Source organism: Octopus bimaculoides, chromosome 5, assembly GCF_046866305.1.
Source record: "Octopus bimaculoides isolate indiv1 chromosome 5, ASM4686630v1, whole genome shotgun sequence".
In the NCBI taxonomy this organism is placed as follows: domain Eukaryota; kingdom Metazoa; phylum Mollusca; class Cephalopoda; order Octopoda; family Octopodidae; genus Octopus; species Octopus bimaculoides.
The window spans coordinates 21878088-21895107 of NC_142932.1; the positions used below are offsets into that span (position 1 = coordinate 21878088).

General features: G+C 37.3%; 2 protein-coding genes across 10 annotated transcripts in view; one reads left to right on the forward strand and one right to left on the reverse strand.

The window, feature by feature from the left end:
• The window catches only part of LOC106881109 (arrestin domain-containing protein 17), a 32547-nt gene extending 24357 nt beyond the window's left edge, over positions 1 to 8190 (forward strand). For all 3 annotated transcript variants that reach the window (XM_014931347.3, XM_014931346.3, XM_052967892.2), the window contains exon 8: positions 2611 to 8190. In XM_014931347.3, coding sequence (XP_014786833.1) covers positions 2611 to 2885 — 275 coding nt within the window. In that variant the 3' untranslated portion in view covers positions 2886 to 8190. The remainder of the gene's footprint in view (positions 1 to 2610) is intronic.
• Positions 8191 to 8828: 638 nt separating this feature from the next.
• The window catches only part of LOC106881107 (uncharacterized), a 28495-nt gene continuing 20303 nt past the window's right edge, over positions 8829 to 17020 (reverse strand). For all 7 annotated transcript variants that reach the window (XM_089352091.1, XM_014931344.3, XM_014931343.3 and 4 more), the window contains exons 15-18: positions 13373 to 13516; positions 12413 to 12631; positions 9775 to 10185; positions 8829 to 9303 (exon numbers count right to left, since the gene is read on the reverse strand). In XM_089352091.1, coding sequence (XP_089208217.1) covers positions 9220 to 9303; positions 9775 to 10185; positions 12413 to 12631; positions 13373 to 13516 — 858 coding nt within the window. In that variant the 3' untranslated portion in view covers positions 8829 to 9219. The remainder of the gene's footprint in view (positions 9304 to 9774; positions 10186 to 12412; positions 12632 to 13372; positions 13517 to 17020) is intronic.

Sequence of the window (17020 nt, forward strand, 5' to 3'; positions counted from 1 at the left end):
TGGCATACAACTCGACATTGTATATAGTATAAATATGTAGCATAAACATTCAAACATCGTCACTATCATTCCAAATCTTGCTGCATTTCACATGGAACTTTTGGTCCTCCGAAGTCGTCTTGGTGTATAAGTTGACTTGGTTTTTTTTACTGTAAATCTTGGTCTGAAAAATTTAACAGTAATCAGTCAGCCAAAAGACCAGGTGCAACACAAATCTGTTATTTCAATTATACCAATCTACCTGTATCAGCTCATGTTTCTCTCTTACTTGTTGCATCTTATTCTTCTCTCTGTTATTTTCAGCAAGCCCTGTGACTATGGGGAGGCTCCTTCACTGGCTTCATTAGAGACAGTATATGTAAGATGTGATTTTGTTAGCCTTGTTATAAGAATTATCATGAAGATGGCTGTGTTGGTTAGGTAAAAATCTGGCACTCTGTTGGTTATAACGACAAGGGTTCCAGTTGATCTGACCAATGGAACAGCCTGCCTACTCAGGAAATTAACATGTAAGTGGTTGAGCACATGACAGACACGCATGGCCTTAATGTTGTTCTCAAAGAGATTCAGCATGACAGAATGTGACAAGGCTTCAAATTACAGGTACTACTCATTTTTGCGAGCTGAGTGGACTGGAGCAATGTAAAATAAAGTATCTTGTTCAAGGACACATGTGTGGCTGGGAATCGAGCACATGACCTCATGATCATGAGCTAAATACCCTAACTACTAAACCATGCACCTTTATTATGAATTAGGTATTGAGCTTGCAAGTTAAAGAATACTATGTTCTACCTTACTGCAGTTTATCTAGTCATTAGAAATAAGCAGCAGAAATAAGCAGCATTAGAAAGGCAGTGAGCTGGCAGAAATGTTAGCACGCCGGGCGAAATGCTTAGTGGTATTTTGTCTGCCGTTACGTTCTGAGTTCAAATTCCGCCGAGGTCGACCTTGCCTTTCATCCTTTCGGAGGTCGATAAATTAAGTACCAGTCACGCACTGGAGTCGATGTAATCGACTTAATCCCTTTGTCTGTCCTTGTTTGTCCCCTCTATGTTTAGCTCCTTGTGGGCAATAAAGAAATAAGAAATAGGCAGCAGATCGTCTGGAAGTGTTAGCTGCAATAGACAGGTGCTTTGTTCAAGGAGAAAGAGTCATCTTTCATTGGTTCATGTTACAAAACTGGAGGAAAGGACCATCTTGTCTGAAGCCTATGTGGAAAGTATTACATGACATGATGGCATAATCATTAAAGCTTTAACAAAAAAATGCTGTGGTATTTGTTTCTGTTCATTATGCTCTGAGTTCAAACTCCACAAGTTCAACTCTGTTTTTCATCCTTTTGGGAGTTGATAAAATACAGTACTAGTCAAGAACTAGTGTTGATGGTGTTGACTAGTTTGCTCCGCTCAAAATTTTACCTAAATTAGAAACCAATTTTAGTTATGTGCACCAAAAATACACGTGTAATCTGTTTACCTTTTTTGTCGTTTACATGTTTACTCATAGGCTTGTGACCATGCTGGGGTACTGCCTTGAAAGGTCTATTTGAACAAATCGACCCCAGTTCAGTACTTATTTTTTAAGTCTGGTACTTATTGTGTCAGTATCTTTTATGGAGCCACTAAGTTACAGGGATGTAAACAAACCAACACCAGTTGTCGAGTAGTAGTGGTTGACAAACACATTCACTCATTTATCCATCCATCCATCCATCCATCCATTCATTCATCCATTCATTGTATAACCAGACTATCAGATGTTATGTACTGCTGGTAATAAAGCACTTCCAATTCTTTCTTGATTGTGCCTTTCTTTTCCACCTTGGCCTAAATTGTTGAACTAAATTCTCTTCCCATTATTGTGGACACCTTCTGAATGGCTTTCTCCAATCTTTTGGATACTATTTGGCAACTTCAAAAGTCCACCTGCTGTCTGTGAACATTCTGACATGTTTGGCCCAGTGGAACTCATGCTCTCAGTTTTCTGTGATCACATCGTTCATTACTCCTTTTCCAAATCACATCATTTTAGATATGCTCTTGCAAAATATTTCTAAAATGGATCTTTCTCAGGCCCTTTGTGTTGTCGCCAATCAATATTCTTAATATCCTACGTCACACTTGCATATATGAATTTCAGTTGAGAAGGGAATCAAGCAAAGATATGTATATATATATATATATATATATATATATATATATAGGTGCAGGTGTGACTGTGTGGGTAGAAATTTGCTTCACAACGTCATGGTTCTGGGTTCATTCTTACTGTGTAGCACTTGGTCTGCCAAACCCTTCTGAGTGGATTTGGCAGGCAGAAACTGAAAGAAGACCATTGTATACACACACACACACACACACACACACACATGTATATATATATAAATATATATATATGAGAGGCTTCTACACAGTTTCAGTCTAAATTCTCTCACAAGGCTTAGAGCTATGCTAAAAGATACTTGCTCAAGTTGCCAAGCAGTGGGACTGAACCCCAAACCTTGTGGTTTTGCAAACCAAGCTTTTTAACCACACAGCTATGCTTGTGCCTATATAGATTTTATTTTTCCTTATGTATCTTAAAAGTTATTTTGCTATTTCATTACAGACCCTCCGTCCTACACAGAATGTCTCTTGCAAGATCTGGCTGCAGCACGAGCCTCATCTTCACAGAACATACAAAAGGAGAAAGTGGAATTAGGTACTGTACCTATGGAGAAGCCACCAATCCCTTCTTACACACCCAGTTTCCCTACTGATGATGAACTGACTGAATTGATGAATCATTCAAGCCGTACTACCACCATCACCACCACCAATACCACCAATATAAACATTAACAATAATTCAACCACAGCCAACAGTGATTTTGATAATATTTAATAACAAGCACTAAATTCATACACTCCACTGTATTTCTGATCAGAGAGAGAGAGAGAGAGAGAGAGAGAGAGAGAGAGAGAGAGAGAGAGTGTGTAAAAGTGAGCTTTTGATAACCTTGTTGCCACTACTAATACAAGTGTTAATGACAGTTCAAGAAATTTTGACAGCATTTTCACTTATATGGGCTAATAATAATAACTAATGCTAAATTCATTAATTTCCATCCTATCTTTGATCTGAGCAAGAGAGCGAAAGGTAACCCACGATAACTTTGTTAACTCCACTAGTATAACCATTAACAACAATTTAACCACTGTTCACAGTGGTTTCAATAATATGGGTTAATAATACTAACTAACACTAAGTTCATTAGCTCCCATCTTACCTCTGATCTGAGAGAGAGAGAGAGAGCAAAAAAAGAACCAACGATAACTTTGTTACCATCACTAGTATAAATATTAATGACAATTTAACCAATGCTGACAGTTATTTCAATAATATGCATTAATAATAATAATATCTAATGTTAAATTCATTAATTCACTCTGTATCTCTGATCAGAGAGAGAGTGAAAGAGAGCCCCTAATAACTTAGTTACCACTACTTACAAATATAACTGACTCTTCAACGCTGTGCAGTTAGTGTTTTCATTAATATGGATTAATTATAACTAGTGCTAAATTGATTAACCCCTATCTTAGCTTTGATCAGAGAGAGAGAGAGAGAGAGTGAAAGAGAGCCCTCAAATAGCTTTGTTACCACTATTAATACAGATATTAATGACAATTGAATAAATTTTGACAGAGTTTTCATTAATATGGATTGATAATAATAATAATAATAACTAGCACTAAATTATTCAATCCCACTGTATCTCAGATCAGAGAGAAAGAGAGAGAGAAAGAAAGAAAAAAAAAAGTGTATGTGCAAAGGAGTGTCCTCAATAATTTTGGCCATGGCCTTTCCACTTTAAATGTTGCTACATCCAAACTAAAACATTGAAGACAAAAGAAAACTGGTTCAAATTTGCATAACCTTCATAGAGGAATAGCTGTTTAATTTGCTACCAAACTGTGTAATTGAGAAGATGAAACTGTGAATTGTAATGCTGAAACCAATCAACATTCAATGATGGAAAATTATGATTATGTTGATAATTCTTCAAAAGATTCCCTCCGTTTCTCAGAAAATATCTGTCCACAAAACTATTTCTTCTTTCTCAAAAACGTCACCTTCTTTACCACTTCATGATTCTGTTTCTGTTTTCAAGTGTCTACGTCTTCTGTCTATATCAGTCTACATATATTATGATATCAGTTTGGACTCCCACTCTGCTACACAGCTTTAATATTGATGTTTCATTGGTTACATATAAAGGTCTGTGAATCAGTGCTTAACGATGATGTAAAGAAACAAACTAAGAAGTATAACATTTCAGTTTCTTCCTGTTTCTCAGGGTATTGTGGGTACTTTTATGCATGCATACACACAAACACACACTGTATTTGCAGGTCTATAAGACACACTCTTTCATAAGACAAACCCATACTTTTTTGTGGAGAAAAAGTATATTTTGTGTATAAACGAATTTAATATGCTTCATCATACACTCATCCACTCACTATCCCACCCATAATACAATTGCATTAGATGCATACCAATTTTTTTGTTACATTTCAGAATAAAAATGCTCGTTTGATACACTGGCGTATTCGGTAGATACACATACATATATATGTGAATGCACACACACACATGTATGTATACGCATATAATACTTATATAGAATTTATCTCCTTGATTAACAAACCAAAGGGTGGTGCCATGTGAAAAGCACCCACCATACTCTGTAAGGTGGCTGGTGTTAGGAAGGGTATCCAGCCATGAAAACCAAGCCAAATAACACTGGAACCTGGTGCAGCTTTCCTGCTTGCCAGCTCTGGTAAAACTGTCCAACCCATGCCAACATGGAAAATGGATGTTAAAAGATGATGCTGATAAAGATGATGAATACATTACGTAACTTTACATCTCATGATGTACAGAACACTCAATTGATTTCTGTCTTCTTCATTTTTTAACTAAGAGTACCTGGAAGATATATAATATTTAATGCTACCCTTATATTTCTGGAAATCATGACCAAGCAAAAATTATAGTAAAGTGAAAGGTAAATTACATGGTCAGAACCAAATAACACTGTAACATGATTTTTGTCTTTCAGTAGTAACTGTTATCTCCTCTTTGCTTACTCCTAGAAAGTATGAAAAATGGCTAATATTTCCTTCAAACTTTGCTTTTGTTACATTTATTCAAACCTCAAAGTATGCCTCTCAACACATAGCTATAATGCTCCCCCACTACTCCTGCTCATGATCAGAGATGCATGTATTGCCAGCCACTAAGAGGCATGCTCAAGTGGTTAAGGCCAAACCACTGACAAGTAAATATTTGCTATAATGATATTTCTGTTTCAGCAACTCAGCACTGAATCTATCAGAAATGTAATGGAAAATGGGTCAGTTTCAAAACAATGATGTCCAGGTCTCAGAAACAAAATTTAAAGGGAATAGTAGTCATTTCCTTTGATTTCTAGATAGAAGCAAATAGGAAATAACACTCACTGACCAAAAACAAAACAAAAAAAATTATTATTCAATGTAATCTACACTACAAAATTAATAATAGTAAAATAAAAAACAAAAATAAATAATAGCAATAATAAACAAGTGGACTATTGAAATAAATAAATCAACTTGATCTAATTTGGACTATGAATATAATAAAAACCCATTAATGATAAATTCTAGATTTTGTAGGTTTTAAGCCTATTGAAATAATCAAAGAAGTTAAAGCATATGTAATATTGTAATTTGACTGAGTCACCTGCATGGAACCCTCAGCCCTTGAGTCACTCTGTGATTAATTTTGTTAAGATTGATCCTGATCCTCATGGAATAGTTAACGAAAAACTGAGACGATTGGCAGTTTGCTGTGCTCAAGAAGACCAGTCTATTACAACAAAAAATGATGTCCTAAAAGCTTTCTGTTCAAGCTTGTAATCCACTCTGCTGCATCCAGCATCCCCACATTTCATTTCACTAACACCTAGCTCTCTATCACTCCTCTTTCTATGGCACTACTCGGCAACTGTAATCTTCAGGGCAGAATTGGCACATATTTACTCTCTCCTCATTTCTTTGCACTATGTTGCCTTCTCCACCTCCCATTGGAACCTTCTATCCCTTATTATCCTCTCTTCCCTTCTCACTCTAATTTCATTGATCACTTCCTTTCTGTGCCTTCAATTATTTCTCTCCTCTGCCATATTCCATTTTAACACCCTTCTCATATCAACCATCACACCCACACACTATAACAACCCTACATCTTCCTCCCCATCACTCTTACATCTTCTGAGCTATCCTCCTCCTCTCTTAGCCACTTATATTTCTCACCTTATTCATCCCCATACTATTTCCCATCAACTGCACTTCCCCACTTGTTCATCATTCACTACCTTAACCTCCCCCCTCTAACCATCTGTTATCTCCTCTCACACTTTTGAAACTACTCGCGCTTTCATCCATTGTCCATATCCTCTTTCCTGCTCACCTACTTGTACCATGAGAGTTTGCTCCATCATCCCCTCGCTACAATCTTTGTCTTCTCAGCGACTCCCACCCACCCTTATATAATATTGGATAGCCAGGTCTCCTTTATAGCAAGACACCTGTGCTTGCTCTTCTATCATACTTTAGTCTTTCAAAGCCTGGCATAAAGCCACTTACCTGTCAAATACTCATAGGATTTTTTCCTTCCTTTATCCACTATTCTTTTTATGTCTTGCAACTTCACTAGTGCTGGTAGCATTAAAGAAAAGCACTCAATACATACTGTAAAGTGGTTAGCATAAAGAAGGGCTTCCAGCCATAGAAACCATACCAAAGCTGACACAAGAGCTAAGTGTAGCTTTGCAGCTTACCAGATCTTGTCAAACCATTCAACCCATGCCAGCATGATACAAGAACATTAAATGATGATAATACATTTGTGAATCATTGTTTTAATGGTCCCCTGTCCATGCTTGCATGGATTGGACAGAGTTTATATCCATATCTGCAGATTTTCTATGACTGGATACCTTTCTGTAACCAGCCATCACCTGTTTTCCTGCAAGTTTTTATTTCCTTATAGCCAGACATGTTTTCACAGAAGATTGGAAATGAAGTACATCTAGAGGAGTAGTAACTCTGAATGACTTGGGTTCTAGTAACGTGTCCAGTCCATGCCACCATGGAAAAGTAAGAAATTAGGTGCAAAATGATGATGATCATTATTATTCTATTTGAAGATCTTTCAATATTCCTGGTTATTTGCAGATAATTATACAAGTTTTAATGGATTTAAATATGACAAATTTGTAAAATTCTACAATTTTGTACTTTTACCCAAGAGATTATTTCATATAAGCTTTAACTAAAGGAGAAAATCAATTTGCTATTTTCTTAAAACTATTTCTATATTGCTTCAATAGCCTTAAAACCATTTTTATACAGCTTTTTGTTGTTAGTAAATAATATTTAATCTAAAAAAAAAATGGTGCCATATATGAAAGACTTGTTTTATATTTGATTATTTATATGAAATATCTCCATGTATTCTTCTTTATGTCATCAAATGACACATCTAGACAGCCAGCACTGTCAGTCATCATCACTATTTGTCTGAAACCAATACTTTCAGCTTGGTCATCAAATCATTGATTCAATACTCATTTTTTAAAATTCTATTTTAGCTTCCCACAAGACTATTCTTACTAGAGTTCTCTCGTAACATTTTTCTCTTCCATTTTACTGGACATTTCTTACCCTAAGGGTTGTTTTGTTATTTCTTCTTCCCCTTTTTAAAACAGCTCATCAGAAGAAAAAAAAAAAAAAACTATGATGAATATCTATGGTAGATGATTGGTGGGTACAGACATGTCTTTAATATAATATTTTTCTTTCATCTTATGCTTGAAATTGCATAAATTTCATGCTTTTATTTTTTTTCTTCAGATATTTCCATATGAATTTTGTATATTTTAAAAAATATTTACCTCTACCAAATCATTGTTGCTGATTCATCATTATTGTAATATATTTATTTTTGCTCATCTTTAATTTTGTAATATTTTCTGATCTGTTTTACAAGTGCCATGCAATATTGCATTTCTGTAACTGCAGCAAGTCTTTTCAGTTGCGATTTCAAATGTGTATCAAATTATTATCTCAAGTAAAATATTGTTGAATACTGTTGAAAATATGTTGCCCTTATATATATATATATGTTTACACACGACTTTCTTTCATTTTCTGTATATCAAATCTAGTCACAAAGCTTTGGTCAGCAAAGAGTTTTGTATGTGTGTGTGTGCATGCATGTATCTGTGTATTTCGCCTGTCTTTACTTGTCCACTGACTGTAAACAAAAGCAATAAACCGTGAAATTACATCTGGACTTCTTGACATGTCTTGACATGCTGTGTGATCTTCATGAACAGAAACGACTCATAACCATGTCCTGACTGTTTTGGCTACAGAAAGAATATCTGGATGTAGAAAATTTGCCTCAATGAATTCCGTCTGCCCCATGCAAGCATGGAAAGTGGACATTAACATGATGACAGTTATATATATATGTGTGTGTGTGTGTGTGTGTGTATGCATTTGTCCTTGCATGAAACACCCAGTGAACAATGATTATCATTTATCATCATCATAAGCAGATCTGGGATTAAAAGAAATGAAAATTTGTTGCATATAATCCATATCTGTTGATTTTTATCGGCAGATTTTGTTTTTCTATATCTGACTGAATGTTTTTTTAATCAAAACACAAACGTGATGTACTCCTTCACACACACACACACTTGGTAAATTATTAAAACAACACGAAAAGTCATGATTTCTGTTTTATTAAGAAATGTATGTAAAGTATTTTTACAAAATGATATAAATTATTATAATAAGAGCTATGTTAAAACCCACCCCCACCAAAACAGGAAAGCAATACTGATGTATAAATCATATAAAGATGTCAAAATATAAATAGGATTATTAGGTTTGATAACGTTTTGGTGACTATTTGGTATTAGCATGGAATGATTTGTCAACACTGAAGTGACATGTGGCACAATAAGATAAATGGCCTCAGTGTCAATGCTCTGACAGAGAGGTCTTGCAATGGCTTTGATATCATGTTTGTACATGACTCAGAGAGCTTTATATATATGTGAATTAAGATTCTGAATGGTTTTCATAAATAGAGATGGCAGGTCTGGGTACAAGAATCATCTGAATGTGTAATCAGCAAGGTACTGTGAACGTTCTAGAGTTGCCAAGTAGAGATTTTCTCCAAATAAAAATTCCTGGTCCTGTCCAGAAAAACAAAAACAAGAACAAACATGTAATTTATTATTTCATATAATAAAGACAATTTAAAGCACTCTGAACAAACAGTGATAATAGAGGAGAGATTGCTCAAGCTGCAGTGTGGGCAATTTGTCTAGTAGAATTAACTCTGAGTGTAAACACTGATACAGAGTAGATGGGAGCTATTAGTCCATCTGTAGACAATCTACCAAGATACTACTTGAAGCATGCTAAAATACACCCAGTCCATGTTGTAAAGAGGTTGGTGTTGGCTGTAAAAAAATAATCAACAAACAATAAAACATGACATACAAAATAACAATGATGGCAGTTTTGTTGTGGCATGTACTAAATGACAAAAGACTGGGTCAAGTGATAAGATACCGTGAGACCAGTCTTACTCATGCCAACAGAAAAACAAAATATAAAATGATAATGTTGACACATATAATATTATATTATACTAGTCTCACCTTGAGAGAATGTATCTTCCATTGTGTTAGCCAGTTGTCAGTTACCATACTATCCAATGTATCTTGGAAGTTTGTCTGTTGCAGTGTGTTGCTCACTTGGACAGGAACAAACATAGATGGAAGTTTCTCTGAAGTTTTTAAACTTGCAGCCATAGTGGAAAGTCCTTGAGTTGCCAACTTGGTTTCAGTCATTGGTACTCGGCACCGCAAACAAAGATGGCTCTTTCGTAGTTCTTCCAAACCCTGTCTCTCATGATGTATTTTAATCTGTTGTTCAGCCAACTCTTTTTCCCTTTCAGTCAACAAATCCATCTGCTTCAGCAAGTCTTTCCATCGTTGTTTATGCTCCATATCAAGTTTGCTGCTTTTGGTGAGGGCTAATTCACCTTCCTCTTTTACTCTGTTGGCATTCTAAATTGGGAAAGATAACAGGAAAATCACTGTTAGCAGCTGGTGAGAGAGAGATCATCCCACTGGCTTTAATGAAGTACCAGTAATACATTGAATTTTAAAAAATCACCTATACACTTTTAGCCTCTTCAAAGTAATGGGAAAGAGTACTGCACTGAAGAAAGGTATAAAATATTGTTGGGAAAGGTTGACATTATAGTGTAAAAACTTCTTGTCTCGGCGAGGACTGTATTATAATTCTCACCATTCTTTAATTCCACCATTCATCTCCCAAACAGTCATTCCCTTCACCACTTTCTTATCAACTGTATTATTCTGCTATCATAAGTAATGAAAATAGAACTTATTACTGTTTACAATATAAAATCATCATTTTTGTGCTGCCACCTCTACTCTCAGTCACCACTCCCTTTCCTCTGAGCTACTCCCCTCATTCTTATCTCCAACTCATTATTACCATCAACCACCCCATCTCAGTTTTCCATATACTATGTTTACTCCTATAAACATCTAGTCACTTTGTTAGATACATTATGCTGAAGGTACACTCTGGCACCTCATCACCACCATGTACACCTCTTCTTTCGATACCACTCCTGCAACTCCCACCAACCTTTGTAAAATGTGAAGTAGCCACAAATCTCTCCCCACAACAAACCAGTTCTTGCCTTTAACCTCCAAACACTTTGCATAAAGCAACCGTTCTATTTCTTATTCTCCCTTTCAGTCTTGTAAGTTACAAAGCAACCTCATTAAAGTTGGTGCTACAAAAAAAAAAGTACCAAGTACATTCTGTTAAGAGGTTGGCATTAGTAAGAATGTCCAGTCATAGAAACCATGCCAAAACTGAAACAGTGGAGTAACATTGATTCTGTCAAAACATTTAACCCATGCTAGCATAGAAAGCAGACATAAAAATGTACCAACTAACAGTGGAATTGTGAATCATCATCATCATCATCGTTTAATGTCCGCTTTCCATGCTAGCATGGGTTGGACGATTTGACTGAGGACTGGTGAACCAGATGGCTACACCAGGCTCCAATCTGATTTGGCAGAGTTTCTACAGCTGGATGCCCTTCCTAACGCCAACCACTCTGAGACTGTAGTGGGTGCTTTTATGTGCCACCGGCACGAAGGCCAGTCAGGCAGTACTGGCAACGGCCACGCTCAAAATGGTGTATTTTACATTCCACCTGCACATGAGCCAGTCCGGCGGCACTGGCAATGATCTCGCTCGAATGTCTTTACATGTGTCAGAAAGGCGACGCTGGGCACAGGTGCCATCACAATTTCGCTTTCGCTTGCCCCAACAGGTCTTCGCAAGCCGAGTTTCATATCCAATGAAGGAGATGATGTTGAAATCAAATCTAATTAGATTTATTGGGTCATTGTGGTGAGACAGTTGAATCTAACCTCTTGCAATATCCTTTTATTTAGTTTGATCAGAGAGAGAAAAGTAAAGCATGGTTCTTTGATATGTAAATCTGCATTAAGCACTTTTCCTTCAATCTTTCCTCCTTGATATAGCAATCTCCATATGGAATTATCTCTCTGCTCACATTTTACAAACAATGGCCACCACCACTACCATTTAACATGCTGGCATGGATTGAAAAGTTCAACAGGATTTGGCAAGTCAGAGTACCACATCATACTCCAATGCCTGCTTCTACCACCAGATGTCCTTCCTGATGCCAACCACTTTGCAGTGTGTAATGGGTGTTTTTTTCTTGGCATCAGCACTAATAAAGCCACTTTACAACTTGTAAGACTAAAAGGTTCCAATAACTAAAGGAGAATAGGAGAAAGGATGTAAGATCTTAGGTGAGGTGATGAGAAGAGGTAAAGCACGATGATTGGAACAGATTCACAGTTATGAGAGGGTTGTGGTGGAGGGAGTAACAGTGTAGACACAATATATATATATATAATATATACATATATACAAAACACACACATACAATGGGCTTCTTTCAGTTTACAAAATCCACTTGCAAGGTTTTGGCTTACCCAGGGATACAGTAAAAGACATTTTCCCAACGTGCTGTGCAGTGGGACTGAAACCGAAACCATGTGGTTGGGAAGCAACCTTCTTAACCACACAACCATGCCTGCACCTAAAATGACAGCATTGAAATAATAGCTGCATTAGTTATGCAGTGTAGTATCCATTGTAACATTTCCCTGACCTTTGTGGTAAATAACAAATGCTGTATCAACTTACTGTATATAAAGACTCTATTTGTAAAGACCGTTCTCTGATCTCAGCTGCCATTTTGAAAACTTGGGACTTCTCTTCTTCAAACAGTGACTTCTCTTTGTTCAATTTTTTCTGTTCTTTTTCCAACATCCTCTGTTCTGTGTCTAAAATCTCTTTCTGTGTGGCACATTTTTCGTTTTCTTCAGAAAGGGCCTTCATTGTCACATCAAACTCAGTTTCAATCTGTAAGCAACAGTAAAAACAATCAACTATGTGTGTGTGTGTGAGCACGCGCACACACACACACACACAAGAGGCTGATAATGAGAATATAATATTGTATTGTTAAAAATAATATGCTCACTCTATTAATGAGAGTGCCTGCTTTTTTTACTCATGGATTTTTATGCAACTCTCCCTCTCTCTCTCTCTCTCTCTCTCTCATATATATATATATATATATATATATATATATGTATATATGTATCATCATCATCATTTAATGTCCGTTTTAAATGCTGGTATGGGCTAGACAGTTTGACTAGAGGTGGTAAGCCAGAGAGTTGCACCAGCACCAGTCTGTTTTGGAATGGTTTCTGCAGCTGGACACCCTTCCTAATACCAACCACCCTAGAAAGTGTACTGGGTGCCTTTAATGTGTCAATAACATGAGTGCCTTTTATGTATCACTGGCATGGTTACCTTTTACATGCCATCAGCATGGGTGTCTTTTACATACATATATATATATATATATATATATATATATATATATATATATATATATATATATATATATATATATGTATATATATATATATAGAGAGAGAGAGAGAGAAAGAGAGAGTTTTCGTCTAGAACTGAATGCAAACCCACAAGGTTGGGCAACAGACCTCTTAAGAACAGAACCATATACAAGTAGATATATAAGAAAAGTTTTAAGACAAAACAAGGAAATGTAGACAGTCAGCATTACCACTTTACCTTGGCAGCCTTCACGATATTTTGATGTTCTCGTTCTTTCCACAGTTTCTGTGACACTTCTGCTTGGATTTTTTCCTCAGCCAAAGTTCGTCGTTCTTCAACTAATTGTGTCATTAGTCTCTTCTGTTCTTCCAAAAGATCATTCTATCATCAATAGAACAAACATACACAGAATTAGAGCCATATTTAACATCCATAACTGCAACCAACCATCAACAATGAGGAAGCTTGTATGCTACAAATAGCAATTAAGTCTCACAAGCCACACCCAGTTGTCTTAAAAATGGAAAACACATCAGATATTGTAATCTTATATATACATATATATATATATATATATATATATATATATATATATATATATATATTATGACTGAGTAAAAGATGGTCATATTTGGAGCATCTTTGATCATACACCTGTTAGTTCAGGACTGGCCTGAGGTTAGATAATAACCACTGTCCCAATTACCATTTTTCAAAATCACATCATCTTTTCATTTCCATCACTGCCACCATCACCATTATGACATTCATCTGTCGTCCAATCCACATCATACATAAATCTGTACACAAGTTAGAGACATCCTAATTGAGAAATTTGATGAGAGAGAGAGGAGGAGCTACAGGCTTGTGACATAGAGGGAATTCTTGAGGGACAGCTTGCTGAGTGCCACAGACCAAATGTGGTGGAACGATGCTGTACAGGGCCATTAGAGCAAAGAAACAGGCCTGGAAGAGTGGGGGTAACAGGGAACTGTATCAGATAGCCAGAAGGGAAGCTAGGAGACTGGTATATCTAGCCAAAATAATAAGTTTATCTAGCAGAAAATAAGTTTGCCTATGTTCAGCAACAGGAGGACCAAAGAACTGAAGTGTTTCAGATTGCAATACAGTGTGTGAGAGAAAATTATGATGTCATGGGAGAGAAATGTATCTGCATGGATGATGGTGCACTTGTATTTAATGATTCTGCAAAGAAAGAGGCTTGGAAATGCCATTATGAAAAACTGCTGAATGTAGAGAATGAATGAGAGGGGGAAAGTCTGCCAAATGTTGACCCACTTGAGGGACCAGCTACCTGAATTGACAGTACCCTGATAGATAAAGCAATTAAGGATGTGAAGACAAGGAAAGCCCCCAGTGCATCAAAAATCACTGCTGAGATGCTTAAAATATCTAACGGTGTAGGTTAGGGTCTAGTCACTTGTATTGTAAATCAGATGGTTCATGAAGTAATGACTGGTGTAGCAGCACCATAGTCAACTGTTACAAAGGTAAAGGTGATGCCTTGAATAGAAATAATTATAGAGGTATCAAATTGTTGGATGAGGTGATGAAAGTTACAGTCCATAGCCCAACTAATTAGGGAGAGAGTTAGTCTAGATGAGATGCAGTTTGGTTTTGTGCCAGGGAGAAGCATGACTGATGCTATATTTCTGGTAAAGCAGCTGCAAGAGAAATACATAGCCAAAGATAAACCCTTTGGTAGGGTCCTCCAAGCTCTTATCTGGTGGTCAATGCAGAAACCAGGGATAGACAAGTGGTTGGTGAGAACTGTACAAACCATGTACAAGGACACTATCAGTAAGGTGAGAGTTGGCAACGAGTACAGTAAAGAATTCAGGGTACAAGAAGGGGTTCACCAAGGATTGGTCTTCAGCTCCCTCTTGTTCAACATACTCCTCCAGGCAATAACAGGAATTTAAGATAGGCTGCCCCTGGGGGCTCCTCTATGCTGATGATCTTATCACTACCAGAACCAGAGAAGTTTCAGGTCAGGAAGCAAGGTCTAGAATTGAAGGGCCTTAGAGTTAACCTAGCAAAAACCAAAGTCTTAGTAAGTAGGAAGGCAGAAAATTACAAATCTCTTCAGGTAGATGGTCCTGCTTGATCTGTGGAAAAGGCATAGGTAGAAACTCCATAAGATACACCTAATGTAAGCTTTGGACACATAAAAAGTGCAGCAACATTAGAGGAAGGTTAACGGGGAAAATAGCCTTTGTATGTGGAAGATGCACAAGTACAATAAACACCAAAAATGCACAGAAAATAGACTCCATCAACTGCCAGGGGGATTAAGCTAGAGGTAGTAGATAGCTTCCGTTGTCTAGGTGACCAAGTTAGTAGCAGAGTTGGATGATCTGAGAGCATAGCTGTGAGAATAAGATTAGGCTGGGCAAAGTTCACAGAGCAACAAAGGGCGTCTCTCTCAGAATGAAAGGCAGATTGTATGATGCTGTGTGTGAACAGCTATGCTACATGGCAGTGAAACATGGGTTGTGACAGCTGAGGACATGTGCAGGCTTGAAAGAAATGAAGCCAGTATGCTTCACTGGATGTGCAATGTCAGTGTGCATGTACAACAGAGTGTAAGCATCTTGAGAAAAAAGTTGGGAATAAGAGGCATGTGATGTGGTGTGCAAGAATTGACTGCACTGGTATGGTCATGTGATGCATATGGATGAGGACAGCTGTGTAAAAAAGTTCCAGTCTCTAACTGTGGAGGGAACCTGTAGTAGAGGTAGACCCAGGAAGACATGGAACGAGGTAGTGAAGCATGATCTTTGAAGTTTGGGCCTCACGGCTAGCAACCAAGACCTTTGGTGATGTGCTGTGCTTAAGAGGATCTGTCAAGGCAAGTGAAATCATAGTTGTGGCTGATGCTGGTGTCATGTTACTGGCACATAAAAAGCACCTTTCGAGCACTGGGCTTCACGGAGTGGCTGAGCTCCTTTCAAGTTTTTTGCCTCACAGAGGCAACAACCGAGACATTATGTCATGCTTGAAAAGAAGACCCATAAAAAGCATCTTTCGAGCGTTGGGCCTTACGAAGGCAAAGTGGCTGAGCTCCTTTCGAGTTTGGCCTCACGGAGGCAATGACCAAGACCTTTGGTATGTCAAGCTTGAGAAGAAGACCCATCAAGTCGAGCAAAACCACAGTCATAGCAGATACTGGTATCATGCAAATGGCATTTGTGCCGGTGGCATGTAAAAGCACCCATTACACTCTCGGAGTGGTTGACATTAGGAAGGGCACCCAACCATAGAAACCATGCCAAATCAGACTGGAGTCTGGTGCAGCCTTCCAGCTTCCCAGCCCTGATCAAACCATCCAACCCACCATGCCAACATGGACAACGGATGTTAAATGATGATGATGTACACAAGTATATATATACATCAACTATTTGACAAATCTGAAATATAACAAAGCAGCATCTTTCAAACATTATTTGGCTTTTTTTTGTTCTGAGTTCATATTCCACTGGGGTTAACTTTGACCCTTATCCTTACAGGACTAATAAGCTCAGCACTGGGGTCAATGTAATTGACTTACCCCTTCCTTTTAAAATTGCTGACCTTGTGCCTAAAATTGAAACCATGGTGAGCTGGCAGAAACATTTGCATTCTGACCAAAATGGTTACTGGCATTTTGTCTGTCTTTATGTTCTGAGTTCAAATTCTCTCAAGGTTGAGTTTGCCTTTGATACTTTTGAGGCCAATGAAATAAATACCAGTCAAGCAATGGAGTTGATGTAATCGACTAACCTCTTCCCCCAAATTTCAGGCCTTGTGTCTATGATAGAAAAAAATTATTATTATTATCACCATCATAAAAAGTGGTGGACTATCAGACAAAATATCTTG